Here is an 18,247-nt window from a genome sequence, read left to right as displayed (position 1 = left end):
GATTCAAATTAGAATTTCCTGTCTCAATTTCCCCAGATCAGATTAAAGCGATAGTTCAGATTATGTGAAATGGGGTTATATGAGGTCATTATCTGAAGTCAGTGTATCACCAACAGTAGATAGCGGTTAACACACCCCCCCAGTTTGGAGAAGCAGCAGGAGTCCTGATGTAGGAAGCGAAGCAGTGTCCTGCTGTGGACAGGGTCAGCAGCAAAATGTGTTTTAGTCACCGAAAAAAAAGGTCCACATTAAAAAATTAATATTATGTATAAACTATTCAACAGCAGTTTGACATCTGAAGGCAATGTTAAAGGGCAAACATATTCTAAATGTAGCATACACTTTTTTTTATAATTTGAAGTTTTATTTACTTTTATCACAGTAATATTTACAAGTACAACAGAGAGGGGAAAAACTAAACAAAAATATAAAAATGAATAAATAAAAACAGACAGGTAACCAAAAACAGTTGATACAGAAAATGTAATTATTAGGTTACATTAATATGGTGGGCATGAGTGTATGACAACAGTTACATAATTCTGTACAAAACCATCAGATTCTTGACCCGTCCACAGTATTATTATTAATATTTGCTTAGCTTCCCACACTAGTACTCCTGCTACTTCCCTACTGTAGGTAATACAGTTGAGTATGAATAAGTACCTCATATACCCCCCACTTCAAAATATCTGAACTATCCCCTTAATCTGCCATTCAACTTCCAATGAATATAAATCATGAACATTTGTTTTTTTTTTGGCTCACTGGCTGTTGATGCTGTAGGCACAGTTTTGTCACTGCTTTTTGTTTTCAAACTGTTTTCAGGTCGTAAAACATCCAAGCTGAGAGCTAGTGCAAGCTAGTGCACGATGGTGTCGTTTGAGGCAACTTCCCATCAGTGTTTTAGAGGCTCACAAGGGCCTTCTGGAGGTCAGACATCAGACACTGAGCAGGCACTCGTCTGTAGGTCACCTCTCCTCCTCAATTCACAAACGGAAAACAGCAACCTGAATGAGCTGATTGTTAATGTCTTAACCCGAGCCTGACACCACGGGTGTGTGTAATCTACCTTTTGTGATTCACAAGGGCGCACACTAATTGCAGTCTGATCATCTTAATTGAGCTATTTCTCAGTGCACGTGTGTATTAGTATGCCCCTCAACTGTGTGTGTGTGTGTGTGTGTGTGTGTGTGTGTGTGTGTGTGTGTGTGTGTGTGTGTGTGTGTGTGTGTGTGTGCGTGTTCATAGGGGGTCCTGTGACAGCCCCTCTCTGCAGTAGACGCTGTGGCAGATGTACAGGACAGATGCCTGTCTGCTCCGCTGCATCTGTAGCCTGGCTTAACCCAGCCCCTCCTCTCTCTCTCTCTCTCATGCACACACACACACACACACACACACACACACACACACACACACACACACACACACACACACACACACACACACACACACACACGGACCCCTGTAGTGCCTGCTGTTGAATATGTGTCTCTTTTTGTGAATCTGTCTGGCACATTTTTGCCTCACTTGTCACGCACTTCCTTTTTTCTCTCTCTTGTATGTTTATCTCCATCATCTTCATCTCCATCTTTCTTACCTTCATCACGCCATACCTCTGTCACTTCTCTTTCTCTCGCATGTGATGCTCTTTAGCACATTTTCTCAACCCTTAAAATAAATCGGCCTCTTAAATGAACTTCCTCTGTCATCTACTCCTTGTCCACCACCTTGACACTTGTTTGCTAGTGTTCTGTGTTTTCTTAGCTCCCTTTCACTTTTATTTCCAGCATGTTGCATACAGCGCTTGAATAACCCGAGGTGACAACGGCACACACATTCTTTACTCAAGTAGAAATACATATTCAATTTGTTTACTCAAGTAAAAGTGAAAAAGCACAGACTTTGAAATGTAGTGAATGTATAAAAGTGAAAAGTAGCCATCTGTAGGATGTTTCTACCAGTTGTCAAAGCAAACTGAACCTCACTTTTCAGAGCTTCTGCAGGTCCTTAAACAGTCTAAGATCCAATCATCTGAATTTTTGACTTTAAAATGTGTTTTTGGAAAAAAATGTATTGACCACACTAACACAACTGCAAAATCAAGAATGAATGAAGGAGCACACCCAGCAAGTGTCACACTCCACCTTCAAGGAGAGGACAAGAAGTCTCATATTAGGTGATTTGAATTGGTAGATTTAATTAAGATATTAATTAATATTCATAAGATATTAATTAACATACTTTTTTGTCAGTATAGGCTTGAAAAAGGTCATTTATTCTCAAGAGTAGGTTAAATCATGTCCTACCAAAAAACACAAACACTCTAATTACAATTTTTGGTTAAATTAGATTGTATATTTAAAATGTATGTATTTTTATATATGAAATATTTGTAGTTTTATTTTATTTGTTTTCACTTGCTCTGTGCCAGTAAATAGCCTTGTCCCAGACGAGAATTCAGAACTTAAAACAATTATAATAAATGTGTAAAAGCCTACCTATTGGTAGCGTAGATGTAAACATTTGCTATACCAACTGTCTTTGTTTCAAATTTGATTTTTATATGAAAATGTTGGTCCTTAAAAGTTGTAAAAGTAAATACACAAGTAAACTAAGTATTTGTACTTGTTAGTTCCCTCCTCTGTAATAATAACTGCTTGTATCTTATTAGTTGAGGTAAATGGCCACTGTGTGCATCACAAATCTACTTTTATTGTAGTGCTGGATGCTAAACTGCTAGCCTTGCTGATAAATATTTGTTTGTGTAGATTCATGGTTGTATTTGTCATTTCTTGTCCCTTTTTGCGTGCTGCTTTTTATATTACATGTGGATGTGGCTTTGTGTGTGCGTGTTTCAGTTACGATTGAAATGCCCATGACCCGCACTTCCTGACTGATGAAATCTGATGAAATAGGGCATTGATTTCTCAGTTTTCGCCTTTTTTTTTTTCTATCTGCCCTCTAGATATATTTTCATTTGAGTGTTTTTCAGTGTATTGTGTCCTGTATGTTTAAATGCATGTGTATAATTCTTATGTATGTGCATATGTCTGAACTTTATGTCATTTTGTGTGTGTCTGCACGCTATGCCTGCATAGGAAGTTACACCGTGCGCTGGTCACTGTCTCTCTCACTTCTGCTTCCTTTCAGCTCTCAGGAAGAGACCTGATCTCTATCTGCGTGTGTGTATGTGTTTCAGTATGTGTAAGAGATGAGTGATTACTCAGACGTCCCTTTCATCCCCTTCAGTGTCACAGATCCCTGTAATTATGATTGTCGTGACTTTTAGTCTGCGTATAGCCCCCCCCCCCTCCTTTCCCGGAGGTTACTAACTACAGTGTGTTACATCACAAGTGTGTCTTTACAGAGTCATCAGTTATAGGTTCTTGGGCAACAGTACCCTCATTATTCTCCTATTGCCACTTAGTCTTGTAAAGTTTTGCTGCCTGAAATGACCTGAAAAGATTTCTAACTTTGTTGCTCTTTGCTGGAACCATTTCCTATTTCAATTCTCTGTTGTATCGCTGTCCTTAAGTGACCTTTTACAACCAGTTACTCAAGCACGTAGCTATTAATGGTGCGTGACAGGCTGATGTGAGAGTGTGGCTACGATAAACTGTTATGCTGTGAACATTCTTAGTCATTTAGGGCTACACTTTATTTGCCTACATTGCACCCATCTGTATTTTATACAATGGGTGTGTCATTGTCATCCATTCCTGTTCTAGGTGATTGTTTTTCCCCTCTTTTGCATATGCTTTTGATCACTTAAAGTTATGATTTCATCCTGAATTTCCCCATCTCACAAGTTTATTTTCAGACTTCATGACATGGTCAGATATATATAGACATAAGGCTAGTCCATAGCGATACCAGTGATACCAGTGATCTATACCCGCTTTGATGCCATTGTAAAAACACACAAAACAAAAATTCAGCCATTGTTATTTTTCTTTGCCATCTGAAATGAAAAACAAAACTGGTCTGATTTTCTAAGAGAGAATACTAAGGGGGGATATTTACCAAACCTGATGCAAATCACCATCAGGGGAATATGTTGCCCGTTTCTGGAAAGTAATGGTGATTTCTGCTGCTGAACTTTGAATATAAGTTGAACTCAGAGTGCAGCAGTAGTTTAAATTCACTGGCATGTTGACAGAACATTAGTAAAGAAGAATTTATTTAAAATGCTAACATTTTGATGACAGATGACATGGACTGTAGTACCCACAAATAGACATGAAATTTTATTCCCTGCGCTCTTTAATTGCTTTACAAATGATTTATTTACTTTCCGGACAATACTCTTGATTTTATGCTTGTGTATATGTTGATGTTCATCGCTACGTAGCGCCAACGAGTTGAACCAAAAGACATGAACTCTCCTTTTTTTTCGCATGTTCTATTGTTTTGTTTTTATAAATGATTTACTTATTTTAGGGTTTATGGTCTTTTTTTATGCTTCTGTTTATGATGTTTGCTGTTATGTTTGACACATATCAGGCTTCACTGTTTAAAAATGTCTTTATGCTGCTGTACATTACATTGTTATTTTTAAATTACATTAGTCTAAATATGCTAGACATTTTGGCAGTGTTTCCTTCCTGTTTTTCGCTCATTTATCATTACTTCCTGTTATTAAGTCTCAAAGGTCATTTTGATACCGATCCAAATTAGAAAAAGCTCAATGCTATGTCACAAAGACGCTTACACACTTATGGTTTAAATGTTTACCATGAGATATGCTCAGAGTGTGTCTGTGTAAATTTGCCATATAGCCTACCAGTCTGAGACAGGTTGGCATTTGCACTGCAGTTTGCATTGTTGCATTTATTTATTAAAAATTTAGAAATATGTAAACAATAACTCAACCAATGACAAACAGAATAATGAAAACATACAAAAACATTGAGGGAAAAAAAATGTAAATTTCAAGTCGTGCCTACAGAACCGAAGTATTGGTTCTCTTGACATCCCTAATGTAAGTGCATATATATTTAGTGTGAACTTTTTCCAGTTTTATTGTGGTTATATTTTCCCTACACCCAATAAAATATTCAAACCCAAAAAGCCCTGATTTTAGTGGCTGCAACATTACATCAGATGGAAATATTTTGGATGGCTTGCGCGTCATTTTATACACATTCTCCCGAAATTCAGCCTGACATATTTGGTGTCTTTGTAAACTTTGGGTTTTCCACTAGAATTTAATATAAAATTCTGCGGGTTTGAACAATGCCTGGCTACATGACACGAGTTTGTAAAAATCGACCCACCACCGGGTTCATGTTCTTCATCTGATCCCAGGATATTCAGTTTCATCTGATCGTTGCCACATGTTGAGGCATCTTCATTATCTATTCAGAGGTTATTTAGAGGTGGCTGTGAAGTGGAGAGTCGTGCTTAAGAGGGCATCAAAGATGACAATACATTAATACAAGACTGTGAGTGAAAGCTTAATCTTCTAGTGAAGTATTTTGGTGTTGATGGGGGGGGGGGGGGGGATCTCTCCCCAGCTCCGCCACAGTGGTCTGGAATGGTTTGGTGTGCAGTGAAACAGTGTTAACCACAAGCCAGGGCTGTCGCACGAAGCCTCCCCAACACTGCTGTGAGATTCTGCTGTCATAAAATAACTGCCGCAGTGTTTCTGAATATTTACTCACAGTCCTGGCCAGAATGAAAGATGACGTTAATTACAGAGCCAGAGGTCTGTGGCTGGTTGAACTTTTAGCCTTTGGCAGGGATTGATTAAAGAGGTATTAATTGAAGTTTGCAAGGTGGCATTCAAATGGGAATATTAACAAAGATGTTGTTGTCAAAATACAAGCCAGAAGGACAATTCAATCACCAAGACACTTAGGAGTAAATGGGACAGATTGTGGAAGCCGATTACTTTGGAAATCTTATTGATTAAGATGTTGATTGGTGCCTTGATTAGTCAATTTATTGTTGGGTCTATAAAATATCCTAAAACACTGAAAAATGTTGCTCACTTCCCTAAAACATAAGGTGATGTTTTAATATAAATCATTTGGGGTGAGAGAAAAATCGATTCTCTGAAGTATTGTGATTTTTTTTTACACAGTTCCTTAATCAATTTTAGGATTTTAATTTGTATAAATAACTAATGCTTAGTCCATTAGCTCGATGCTAACACATAAGGGGAATTCCTGTTGATGTACTAACATAAATTAGCATCCCAATCGTGCTAATATTGTTATAACAACCTGAACCATGTGTACTTTCACACATATTTCCTGTGATCTTTTGAAAAAAACTAATAGCGGCTGACTTTGCACCTTTGGCTCCGCCATGACTCTTGTTACATCCTTGCTTGGAGGAGCCATGATATGACGGAGGCGAAAAGACACGTTCGTGCAGCGGTGCTCAAACCTTTTAAAATTACTGGTCCAACTTTGAAAGATTTTTTCAGCCAAGTGTCCCCTGACTAACACAAAACATTTTTGTTAGAAAAAGAAATGACTAATGAAAAGATACAGTAAAGCACTGTGCCATCAGTGTCAACTTGTTCAGGTAAATTCCATCAAAACCATATTCTTCTTGTTCCAGTAATTGTCTGCACTGTTTTTGCTTTCTTTTTCACTTCATGTTTTCAGCTGTACCAAAAATGGTTTCCTGAAAGTGAATATGAATCAATGGAAAGGAATATTGAATATGTTTTTATAGTATAAAAAAAAACAAATAAACCTCCACCCCCTGAAGTACTCCAAAGTACGCTTAGGGTAGCAGCACTCTAATTTGAGAAATAATGAATTAGCATAATGAAACACACCCAATGTCATACTTTTGGCTATTTAATAAAGACAAAAATGCCATAGTTGCAGATTAATTTAACTTACCATTTGGATGCTACTACTTAGGGCTGAACAATTAATCGAATTTTTATTCAAATCAAATGTGACCTATGGCAATTTTCAAGTGCAAAATTAGTTTAAGGTCAAATGTGTGTTAAAATAACATTTTTAATTAAATATTATTGCGCTGCAAAGATGTCCTGGCCCACACATCGTATTGTACAGACTTAAGAAGTCATCTTTGTTTGGTACAGATGCTCAGAAAAATCATGCCATGATGAAAATGAGAATAATGTAAAACTTATCATTCTGTCTAATATCACAGATCATACCACAGTTGCAATATCAGTCAAAAATAATTGCAATTGCATACTTTTTCAAAATAGTTCAGCCCAACCACTGCTAAGAATATGCATGTGTATAAAAAAGTGTGTGTTGTTTTATCTGTGATGTCACCCATCCTGTGAGTCATGCGGGGCACAGGCGTCATCAGAGGTGTCCAATGACATGTGCCCTGCAGGCCCGACATCAGCAGGTTTGGACTGCACGTTCTCCATATAATCAATCAGACTCTCCCGGGGTTTAATGTGTCTGTATCTGACACCGGTGAGTGTGTCTCTCACTGAAGCCCAAGAGGAAGGTTATGTCATTTAATGTAAACATAAGAAGAGTAAGATACTTTAGCACATCTTTGCAAATAAGTCAGAAATGTTTGGATGAAATGAGCTTGACTCAAGTGCTGTGCACCTTTTTTTGTTTTTCCTGGCTTGACTTAGGAAAAGGAAATAATTTTCTCCATGTGGCGTGTAAACGGTATCAGATTGCGTCGGATCAGTTAAATAGTGTCGAATGTTTGGAATTCTAGGATTGCACCTCCGTCATTTTCGCTTACATTTACTGGCGATCAGTAATTTCAGAAAATAGAGAGTAAACAACAGAGTGTAATTTTGTGTTGCCACGAGACTCAAATTGCAGCTTCCATCCAGAAAAATAATTGTCCCATCATCATACAGTGAGAAATAAAACATTTCCCAGTTCATTATGAAATGGATAAACCAAAATCCCTCTCAGCCTTCCTCCTCCTCCTCTTCCTCCACCTCCTCCTCCTCTTCTTCTTACCCCCTCCCACGCACACACACACACACACTGTGAGGGGCCTCTTGCTTTTCATAACAAAGGCCCTGTCTAACCCGAGCGTGCGGCCCAGTATTGCGTGGCAGAGTGGAAAGCTCTCTGTGTGTGTGCGTCTGAGTGGGAAGCCCTCTGCGCACCCCAGCGTGTCAGGTGTCACTGACATCTGTGCATTTGCGCTGATTGGGTCGGGGTGTGTTAATGTCTGTGCATGTGATGCGTCTTAATTGTGCATCGGAGCCCCCGATCTTTGACCCTTCTGCTTTTCAGCCCAGCATAAGATCTGCACTGTAAAAATATTCAGAGAGCTTAAAATTTCAAGGCAGCTTACTTCAGTTCATTTTTTTTTAATGAGTTTTGAACCCAACTCAAACTTTTGAAAAGGTTTTTCCTACTAGGTTTCAAGTTTAATATGTTTTTGGGTCACAAATCTACTTGCCTTAAGTAATTTTTTACTTGCAGGTTGTTTTATTAGCATTAGCCCATCAGCTGACGATTGCCAATATGTTCCCAGCCCCAGATTTCCATATTTCCAGTTGCTAGATAAGAAATATCATCCAAAGAATCCCAGAAGACAAAGAATAATGGAGTAATGGTTAAAATATAAGGTGTTCAACTGCAACCATGCACTGTAAAAATAGTTTCAGATGAGTCAAACTTTTAAGACAACTTAGTGCAATAGATTTTTGAACCCAACTGAAACTCAAGTTTTGGAATAACTAAAAGAAAGGTTTTGTCAACCTATAATCTTTACTTGTCTCTTGCTTTTACATTCTTTTGCCTGGAAATTAAATGCTTTTCATTGAAAATATTAAATTATTAACCATTATTCACAATAACTGAGTTTGCTCAGTAATTTTTCAGGGTTTCTGAAACTCAAAAGATTCAAGTTCATATAAAGAACAAAACATCTCACATCTCAACAGAAGATCAGTTGTAGGTAAAAAGTTTCTACAAGTAAGTTGCTTTGAAATGTTTGAAAAGTTTTCTCAACTTTTTTGTTTTTACAGTGACATTTTGAAACATCCAAACAATGACAAATCAGATCCAAAACCCTCTGAACAATTTAGGAAATACAATTTTTGAGTTTCTAAAACTCAAAGATTCAACAAAAGATTATAGAGTGGCAAAACTTGTAGTTTATTTCAAAACTTAAGAGTGAGTTTTATTCAAAACTCAAAATTCAAAAATTGAGTGAAGGCAGTTGCCTTGAAATTATGAACGTCTTTCAACTTTATTTTTACAGTGTGATAGTTTTGGGCTTGTTTGTGTAAAGGTGGGTTTTTTGGGAATGGGGGTAGGTGTGGGAGAGAGTTGACAGAAGTAATTGGAGTGCGGGCCTTGCAACATTTTGACACGGGATGAGGAATCTTTGCTGGTGAGCTCAGCTCTGATGTTTTTGTTTTTTTAGGCTCTGGTGTTTTCTTTTTTTCTCTCTTTACCTCCCTCCTATTCTCCCCCCCCCCCCCATCTCCCTTGTGTTCCTCTCCTCCTCTCCTCGCTGTCCCTCTGAGCTGGTCATTAACGGTTCAGCCCCCCCCACACACAGACACACACACACACACACACCTCAAATGGACCCAGCTGGGGGAGAACATAGCTTTTTGGCTAGCAGACCAGACTGTGTGAGGCTTTCCAGAGGTCATAGTAAGTGCACTGTCTGTGTGTTTCTGTACATTCTCATTGCATACTTCACACTTTAGTCAAATTTTTTTTTTATCCCTCTTCTCTGAAGCGCCACCTTTCAAAACCCGCTCAACAATACACGCTGACTCTTGAGGCTGGTGTCACCTCAGCTCATCTGCTGGATCAAAAACTGGTCTGGTAATGAACTCTCTCTCTCTTTTCTGTCTCATCTTGCAGAGAAGCGATGAGGAATTACCTGAAAGAGCGAGGTGACCAAACTGTCATGATCCTGCATGCAAAAGTTGCACAGAAATCTTACGGCAATGAGAAAAGGTGAGTGAAACAGAAACAGCCACTTCTGCCTTGGTGTGTCTTTGTTTAAGAGAAAGAAGATTGAAAAGATGTGCAAATGATAAAAAACACCCAGTTTTATCAGAATGTCTAATCTCTCTGTATCTCTCTCTTGTGTAGAGACACTTCATCCCCATAAGACACAATTCTTTGTCAGTCTTAAAGGAGTAGTTCATCATTTTGGGAAGATATGCATATTTGTGTATTTGCTGCTTCAGTTTATTTGTTGATTAGCATAAAATTCAGAAATAGGAGCAAATAGCAGACAAAGAAAATCAACCTTTTAAGTCCTTGTTTGTTTAATTCATACAAAACTGAAAATGTACATACAAGTGTCGTTTTGCAAGGGGTTACGTGCCAGGAGCAGGCTGTTTTCCCCACTGTTTTCAGTCATATGCTAAGCTAAGCTAAGCTAACCTAACCGGCTGCTGGCTGTAGCCCCAGGTGCTGATCAGATAGAGACGTGTCACTACAGGCGCGGCAAAACAGCTTACGTGCCTGTGGAGTGGGGTTGGAAAATAATCTAGCGATACAATACACATCACAATATGAGGTTACAACTCTATATTGTGATACTGCAAGCTAGGTGATATATTTCTGTTTTCTAATCTAATTTTACAAAAAAAAGGTCACATCACCATGTGCACAAAATCGAAATAAAAAATTTTTAACATACCAATATTTTCTTACATCCCTACTGTGGGGCTGCATATGCAACTGGGCGATCACCTGTGACAAAGTGGGGAAAAAAAAACCAGTTCAAAGCAGGCGTTGAACTCTTGAAAAACGTGACCCCACTACTTGCCGAAGGACAATTTTTACTTGCTCCTGTGCAAATTATTTTATTTTTTAGCGGTTATCAAATAACAACAAAGACTTAAGTTAAATGTCATGTTTAAATTATGACATTATATTTATGAAGCCTTCATACACACTGACATTTTGTTTAGTAGACTGATTGCAAACAGCTCAGCCTTTAAAGGGAGTTATCAGCATCATGCAGTAGAAACTCAAACTTGACCTTGTCATGTGTAACGTATGCCACTCAAGGGGATCTCAGGCTGAGGAGCGAATGAAAAACACACATTTCAGTTTGCCTCTGTGCAGCATTGGCACCTTGACCCTCCTGACCTCCCATATCAGAGGAGGTTAGAGGAGGAAATGACCTCCTGTGTGAGGCCATGTTCAGGTGGGGGAGGCGGAAGGAAAGGGAGCAGGGAGAGGGAGCGTGGAGCGATGGGAATAGGGGAGATAAAAAGCTGCTGGGGGAATTTACCAGCGAAACCAGGGAGCATTTAATGGAAGGGTTCAAGGACGAGAGCTGACAGGTCACAGAGCTTAAACTGCCGTCGCAACACTCTCACTCTGTTTTTTTCTCTTGAACTCTGCAACTCATCTTTTCTTCCTCACACCCTTCCTGTAACTCTGCCTCTCACCTTTCTACCTCTCACTCTCAAACTTTTTATAGCATTTTCCTTCCCCTCACCCCCTCCTCCACCCCCTCCCTCTTGCTCATTATGCAACTCTCTTCAGCACTCCTCCATCCTCCGCCTGTTTTCTTGGCCCAAGCTGCCAGCGCTGCTGCTTGCGATCTCATCAGGCCTATCTCTTAGTAAATCAGCCCGTCGCGGTCGGGCCAACTCCGAGACACCTCAGAGAGTTGGGAGGGGACAGGCGGAGGAGAGGGGCTGAGACAGAGATGAATTCCTCAGATAAAGTGAAGCTGTCTTGTCCAGTTAAAGTGACACCTTGTGAGGCGAACAACAGTTGAGAGGAAGCAGTCAAACACTTATTGTCACGTACATTCTTGCACGGGTTCAGGTTCAGTGTTGCTCAGTGACATGCCGATGCAGGGCTTACATTTAGGCGCTCAGTTAGAAGCACGCCATCTGTAACAGGGCTGTCACAAATTCACAGTAAGCTTTTAGTCAAATTCAGCCTTACCTTTGTTTGTGCATTAAGCATGCTACAGAAGCCCGTTTCCACCAATAAAAGAAAAATAAAATTGATAAATCAGAATTATATCAAAAGTCAGAATTTTTATCTCATGAAACTGACTTTTTATCTCACTATTGTCTTTTATCTTTTAATTAAAACCTCTTAATTATGCTCGTTTGACTTGTCTCTTATTTATGCATATTATGTCATTATTATGACCTAAATTTCATCATTTTGACTTTTTAATTATGCTTTTTGACTTATCTCCTAATTGCCCTTTTCTCCTAATTATGTCTTTTTAACTCTTTAGTATGACTTTTTAATATCACAATTAGGACTTGACTTATCTCTTAATAATGTTTTTTTTATCCCTTAATTCTGACATTTTATCTCTTAATAAAGACATAATTATGACTTTTTAGCTAATAATTATGACCTCTTATATCAATCATGACTTACCACAGGGATATTTTTTCTCTGACTGGCAGAAATGGGCTTCCACAGTATATAGTGTGTATATGAAGCACTGGATTACACATCATTTACATTATCATATCTACATATGCTTATCACCACATCTCTCATGTGTAACCAATGAAGTATCAATCATCAGATAAGTGTTTAAATGAGTTGCTCAGCTGGTCCCGGAGGGGATTTCTGCCATCTTACAGTCACAAGTACAAAGTCAGGTTTCTTCCCGTGTGTACGTCAGTATGTCTACATCCTCCAGCCTGCAAAACCCCTCAGTGCTCGTGCTGTCTGGCACCTCTGATTACTTCTGTCTGTATCGTAACAAGGGGAGCCTAAGAAAAGAAAAGTGGGTGCTGCATGGAGAATGCAAATAATGTGCAGTCTCCCTCTCTCTTTCTAGCTGCTTCTTTCTGTCTGAGCTTTTTATAGGAGGTGAAAGTAGACAAACACCCACAGAGACAGACACTGGTGTTGCGAAATAGGTCGCTTTCCAGTTCCACACTGACGCACATGAATTTATTTCAAGTGTGGCTGCTTCAGTGATGATGAGTTGATTTCACATTCGCTGTTGTTTTGTTTTTTCGTTAATGGAATTTTGTACTTGATGTTACAAAGTGTTTCAAGGGAGGAGAGAAGGAAAAGTACGAAACACCGAAATGGAAAAAAATAACCTTTTTCTTCAAATTCTGGTTTATATTTCAGCAGATCAGTTTCATGCTGGACCGCTCATGTTAACATCTGCTAAATTAGGCTCCACAGCTCAAGGAAAGAGTGTTGAGTTGAATTGTACAGAACAGTGTGTTGATAACGGTTTCTGACTGTCTTGTTTGAGCGTTGGTGCAACCCTGCCCTCTTCTGGTGTAAATGAAGACGGGCACTTTGTCCAGTTTGTACCATTGAAACAGGTGTTAAGTTTGAAATTAACTCTTCAAAAATATAACTTCTCTCACTTTTTCAATAACAAATAATGTAGAAGTTGATCTTGAAGCCCCAAACATTCTGAGACAGTCAGGTAGATGTAATTGTTTTCATTTCATTAAGGCAAATAGATTAAAAATATACTTATGTCTACAGTAACAGGCAGAAATATTAGTTACAGAAAAGGATCACAAACATTTAGCATTTCATTGATTTTACAAATTCTGCTGCAGACAAGGTTCCTGTCCTAAAGGAAAACTCAGGTTTATCAAGATTACCCATTTTTGTGTAAATTATACCTCATAAGGATCAACACTATAACTATAGCTATTCTTTTTGAGACTGTAAATTCAGAATTTTTGTTTATACCACATATCAACACAATTTTTCTCTCTACGTGAAAAAAAGCCCCTAATTTCCTGAATAGTAACATTGTCTGGAAAATGAATGACAAATCGTTCAAATAAACCAAGGATTTTATCTCATTAAGTGAATGCCTCTGCAGATATTCCCAATAAAATATCTTTAAAGTGAGTCTCTGATCAGACATCTTCACAAGTTTAAAGCTAAAGCAGTTCACATGCGCGTCTTATTTGATGTGGGACCAAGTTTAATTCTCTGCTAATATAAAATTGTGTATTCGAATCAATAAAAGAGAAAGGAGATCTGTCTTTTAGGGGGATTTGAGTCCAAAAATTCCTAAATCTTTGTGCACGTGTCCAGGTTCTTCTGCCCTCCTCCCTGCGTTTACCTGATGGGCAGCGGCTGGAAGAAAAAGAAGGAACAGATGGAGCGAGACGGCTGCTCCGAGCAGGAGTCGCAGCCTTGTGCCTTCATCGGCATTGGCAACAGCGACCAAGAAATGCAGCAGCTCAACTTAGAGGGAAAGGTACAAAAACAGACCTTCAGATGTTAATTCCAACCATTTTTCTGTTGATAGTGGTAATAAATATAACAGATGTGTCATATAACTTTGTTTGTGTGCTGTTTTTTTAAAGAGAGGTTGCACAGAATCTATATGCAGCAGAAAAATATGATCTAATGTGTTCTGATTTTTTTCCCTGTACCTGTTTCTGTCCTCCAGAATTATTGCACAGCCAAAACCTTGTACATATCTGACTCCGACAAGAGAAAGCACTTCATGTTGTCTGTCAAGATGTTCTACGGCAACAGCGCTGACATCGGTGTCTTCCTCAGCAAGAGGATCAAAGTCATCTCCAAGCCCTCCAAAAAGAAGCAGTCCCTCAAAAACGCTGACTGTGAGTTCATGCTCGTCTGCGTCTTACACACTATTTCTACCGTTGCAGACTATTAAATGCTATTTCTGCCTCAGATACTTTTGCTACCAGACTCTTTTGTTTGTCAGTAGCTGTGATATGTTTTGCAATTACAGTAAAATGTGGCCTTTATATTTACTTTTTCAGTCAAAGGAGGATATACGACAATGAAGATCTGTGAAACTAATCAATAGGGTGTTTTTATCATTATCTTTATTATTTTCAACCACTAGAGGGCAGTGTAGCTTCATCTGAGTGTCCAGTAACCCAGTTCTGTCACCTGTAGCATCACCTGCTCTGCTCCACTGTCATGTTTTGGGTCAATGTGTAACCTGCCCGTCTGCATTCATGTTTGTCCACAGTGTGCATCGCATCAGGGACCAAGGTGGCACTGTTCAACCGGCTGCGGTCCCAAACAGTCAGCACGCGCTACCTACACGTGGAGGGTGGCAACTTTCACGCCAGCTCCCAGCAGTGGGGCGCCTTTTACATCCACCTGTGTAAGCCTCATTCAGCCTGAGCTGCTACTACTGCTGCTGCAACACAAACATACAGATGATTTTAGGAATGCTTCAAAGTACACAGAGTTCAGCATGTGAGGAATGTGGTTTGACACTGTCTGTTCACGTCTCTCTCTGTTTGTTGAAAATGTAACCCACGCTGCTGTTCTATAGTAATTATACAGCTGATTCATCTCCACCAAAGAAAGTGACAGATTGTTTGAATGTGGGTTTGTGTGTAGAAAGTGTGAAGTTGTGTGTGTTGAAAGTGTGAAGGGTTGTAGGCGGCTGACTTTCTTGTTCTTCTTTCTTCTTCTGTATTTTCAGTGGATGACGAGGAGTCAGAAGGAGAAGAGTTCACTGTGAGAGACGGTTACATCCACTACGGCCAGACAGTCAAGCTGGTTTGCTCCGTCACCGGCATGGCCCTGCCCAGACTGGTAAAAAGAAACGCTGCACCGCCTCAGATCAGAAAGATCAGAACAGAAACAGAAACTTGAATGAGGCTCATGACAGCAGCACTTAAGAGAGTTAAAAGAAAGGAAAATAACCCCAAATTCACTGCAGATAGAGATCATTTAAAGGAGCAGTTTGACACACTGACTTTGTCAGAGTAAATTTTCATTGGATAAACAAAATTGTTTAGGTTGTCCTCAAAGGAAAAATGTGTAATATATTTACTGTGATAAATAATAAAATGACCATGACATTTCATCAGATATCACGGTTACTCGCTTCTCTGACATCCCCCTTTGAAATCTCCATTATGATCCAGCCCGTTTCACGTCATCCTAATAGGCAAAATAGTGATGACAGTAGTGCATAGATGTCAGACGTTATGGTGCTGATTAAAGTGATTACAGCTTTCTTTCAATAGACAAATAATGAGCAGAGTTTCTGCCAGAAAAGCAGTATGACCCAGTGACCAACATTCAAAAATGAGAATAACTGGTCCAACTTAAAGGTCAGTCCAGTTTAAGTGAACCTGGGCTGAAGTTGTCGCTAACTTTGAGGCTAACCCCCGTCACTTTAAGCAGAAGCTGGCAAGTAGAGCACAGGAACTTGGCTCGGGTCTTGAGAAGTTGTAGCGTTTATTCATCTACAAATAACCTAAACTGTACTCGCACCGCACTGCTGTAATGCTATTTACTAACTGCATTCTCACCGTCACACACACATGCTGTCTCTCAACTGTTCCTAACATGATTCCTGAATGGACTTTGCTGCAGGTACAACATGCTGTAGTTTAAACAACTTCTTAAAAATACATTTTAAAAAAGATACTTATGTTTGGCGGCCTTGCAATGTATGTATGTATGAGACCTGGTATCAATCTTCATCTTATCTAATCTCAGCAAGAAAGTAAATAAGTGTCTCCCACATTGTCTAACTGTTCCTTTTAAAGTGTTTTTTCAAAGAAAGATTTCTCTGTGAAATCGGTACCATGTTCCCTTCTAGTCACACAGTTATTTGTGATTTCTTTGTGCCGTCCTTCTGTTCATCCATCTTTCTTTACTGCTTTTCTTCCTCTCTAATCTTATTTAATTTCTTCCTGTTTCATTTTTCCTGTCCCTCGCATTCTTTCGTCTGCCTTCCGGCCGGCTAATCTCACTCTGTTTCTTTCCCAGATCATCCGTAAGGTGGACAAGCAGACGGCGCTGCTGGACGCCGACGACCCCGTCTCCCAGCTCCACAAGTGTGCCTTCTACCTGAAGGACACAGAACGCATGTACCTGTGCCTTTCCCAAGAAAGGATCATCCAGTTTCAAGTGAGTGACTTTACATCTGCTGTCTCTCCACTGGTTACCCATCAATCCGGAGAGTCACTTCACCCTCAGATCTCATCTGACACTCTTTACAGATGATTGAGGATGATTGCTTCAGCTTCAGACAAGATGACATTTTTTTTCTTTGAAGAAGTCGTCCGCTCACCTTCCACGTTTTTTACTCATTTAGACAGCTGTTACGTCAAAGACGGACATTTGATTGTAGTCTTTGATTAGGTGTAATTTTTTGTGATTATTTCTGCCCCTCATGTGCATTAACGTTGTTACTGCCTCTCTTTCTTCCAGGCCACTCCATGCCCAAAGGAACCAAACAAGGAGATGATCAATGACGGCGCCTCCTGGACAATCATCAGCACAGACAAGGCCGAATACACTTTCTACGAGGGCATGGGCCCCGTCCACTCGCCTGTCACCCCCGTGCCTGTGGTAGAGAGCTTACAGGTAGGTACACACTGAAGAGACGGTTTGAGTTTTGCTTGTACTTTTATAATTCACATAACTGAACATAAATATGCACAGTGTAGTTTTAGTGGTTTTCTAAATCCTTTATTATCTGTGCCTTTTTCTGTCTCATCTGACCCCGTCCATAACTCCATAACTTGTTATGTATATTTAAATTCTTTGTACTTTTTGTCCTCTACATATTACAGAATTGAAAATAAAGTTCACTTCTTTTGTCTGCAGCTAAATGGTGGTGGCGACGTTGCCATGTTGGAGCTGACAGGACAGAACTTCACTCCAAATCTGCGGGTCTGGTTCGGAGATGTCGAGGCTGAGACCATGTACAGGTGTGTCTTTGCTTCGGTTTCGTTTTCATTAAAGGGATAGTTCCAGTACTTGAGGTACTTGTTGATAGTTAGTGTATTACCTACAGTAGATGCCGATCAGCAGGGCCACAGTTTTGAGAAGCAGAGAGGAGTACCAGCATGAAAACTGAGCAATAAACCTCTGTGGACAGGGTTGGTGGCAAAATATATTTTAACCACCCTAAAAAAATCTATATCATTTTGATTGTACACTATATTTAGAATATTTTTTCACTTAACCTTGCCATCAGATGGCCTTTTCTGACAGTAAACTGAAGTTATAGCTTGTTAGGTTATTCTCTTCTTGCTACCGATGTTTTTGGCCAAAAAAAACAATAATTTGACCTCATAGAACACAGGAGTTGCTGGTCCATCATTGCCTTGGTCTGTTTTTTTTTCTTTCTGTTTTTTGTGTTAATCCAAACTAAACCTTTAAAAAAACAGAAGTCAGAAGTTTTTGCCAGTGGAGTCAGGTCACATCTTTACCGTGCTCTTATATACTGTTTTCCCCTTTTTTTTTTTATGCATACTGTGATTTACCAAGCTATTTGCATTTCCTCTCCAAAATGAGATCCATTGTCTGCACCAGACGAGCAAGAATTTCTCCTATTACCATACAAAGTG

At 39.4% G+C, this 18,247-nt stretch overlaps 1 protein-coding gene across 2 annotated transcripts in view; it reads left to right on the top strand.

The window, feature by feature from the left end:
* rbpjb (recombination signal binding protein for immunoglobulin kappa J region b) overlaps positions 1-18,247 on the top strand; it is a 68,767-nt gene that overhangs the window by 43,885 nt on the left and 6,635 nt on the right. The window contains exons 1-9 of one of the 2 annotated variants that reach the window (XM_084713157.1): positions 9,440-9,596; positions 9,813-9,908; positions 13,977-14,142; positions 14,338-14,512; positions 14,893-15,030; positions 15,358-15,470; positions 16,659-16,799; positions 17,103-17,258; positions 17,502-17,605. In XM_084713157.1, the coding sequence (XP_084569283.1) occupies positions 9,820-9,908; positions 13,977-14,142; positions 14,338-14,512; positions 14,893-15,030; positions 15,358-15,470; positions 16,659-16,799; positions 17,103-17,258; positions 17,502-17,605 (1,082 nt within the window). In that variant the 5' untranslated portion in view covers positions 9,440-9,596; positions 9,813-9,819. Of the gene's footprint in view, positions 1-9,439; positions 9,597-9,812; positions 9,909-13,976; positions 14,143-14,337; positions 14,513-14,892; positions 15,031-15,357; positions 15,471-16,658; positions 16,800-17,102; positions 17,259-17,501; positions 17,606-18,247 lie in introns of those variants that run through there. The other variant, XM_084713156.1, reaches the window with a different exon arrangement.

Source organism: Lutjanus erythropterus, chromosome 23 (assembly GCF_056507025.1).
Source record: "Lutjanus erythropterus isolate fLutEry1 chromosome 23, fLutEry1.hap2, whole genome shotgun sequence".
In the NCBI taxonomy this organism is placed as follows: domain Eukaryota; kingdom Metazoa; phylum Chordata; class Actinopteri; order Lutjaniformes; family Lutjanidae; genus Lutjanus; species Lutjanus erythropterus.
Note: the sequence above shows the minus strand (reverse complement) of the source record. Positions and strands in the feature narration are given on the sequence as shown.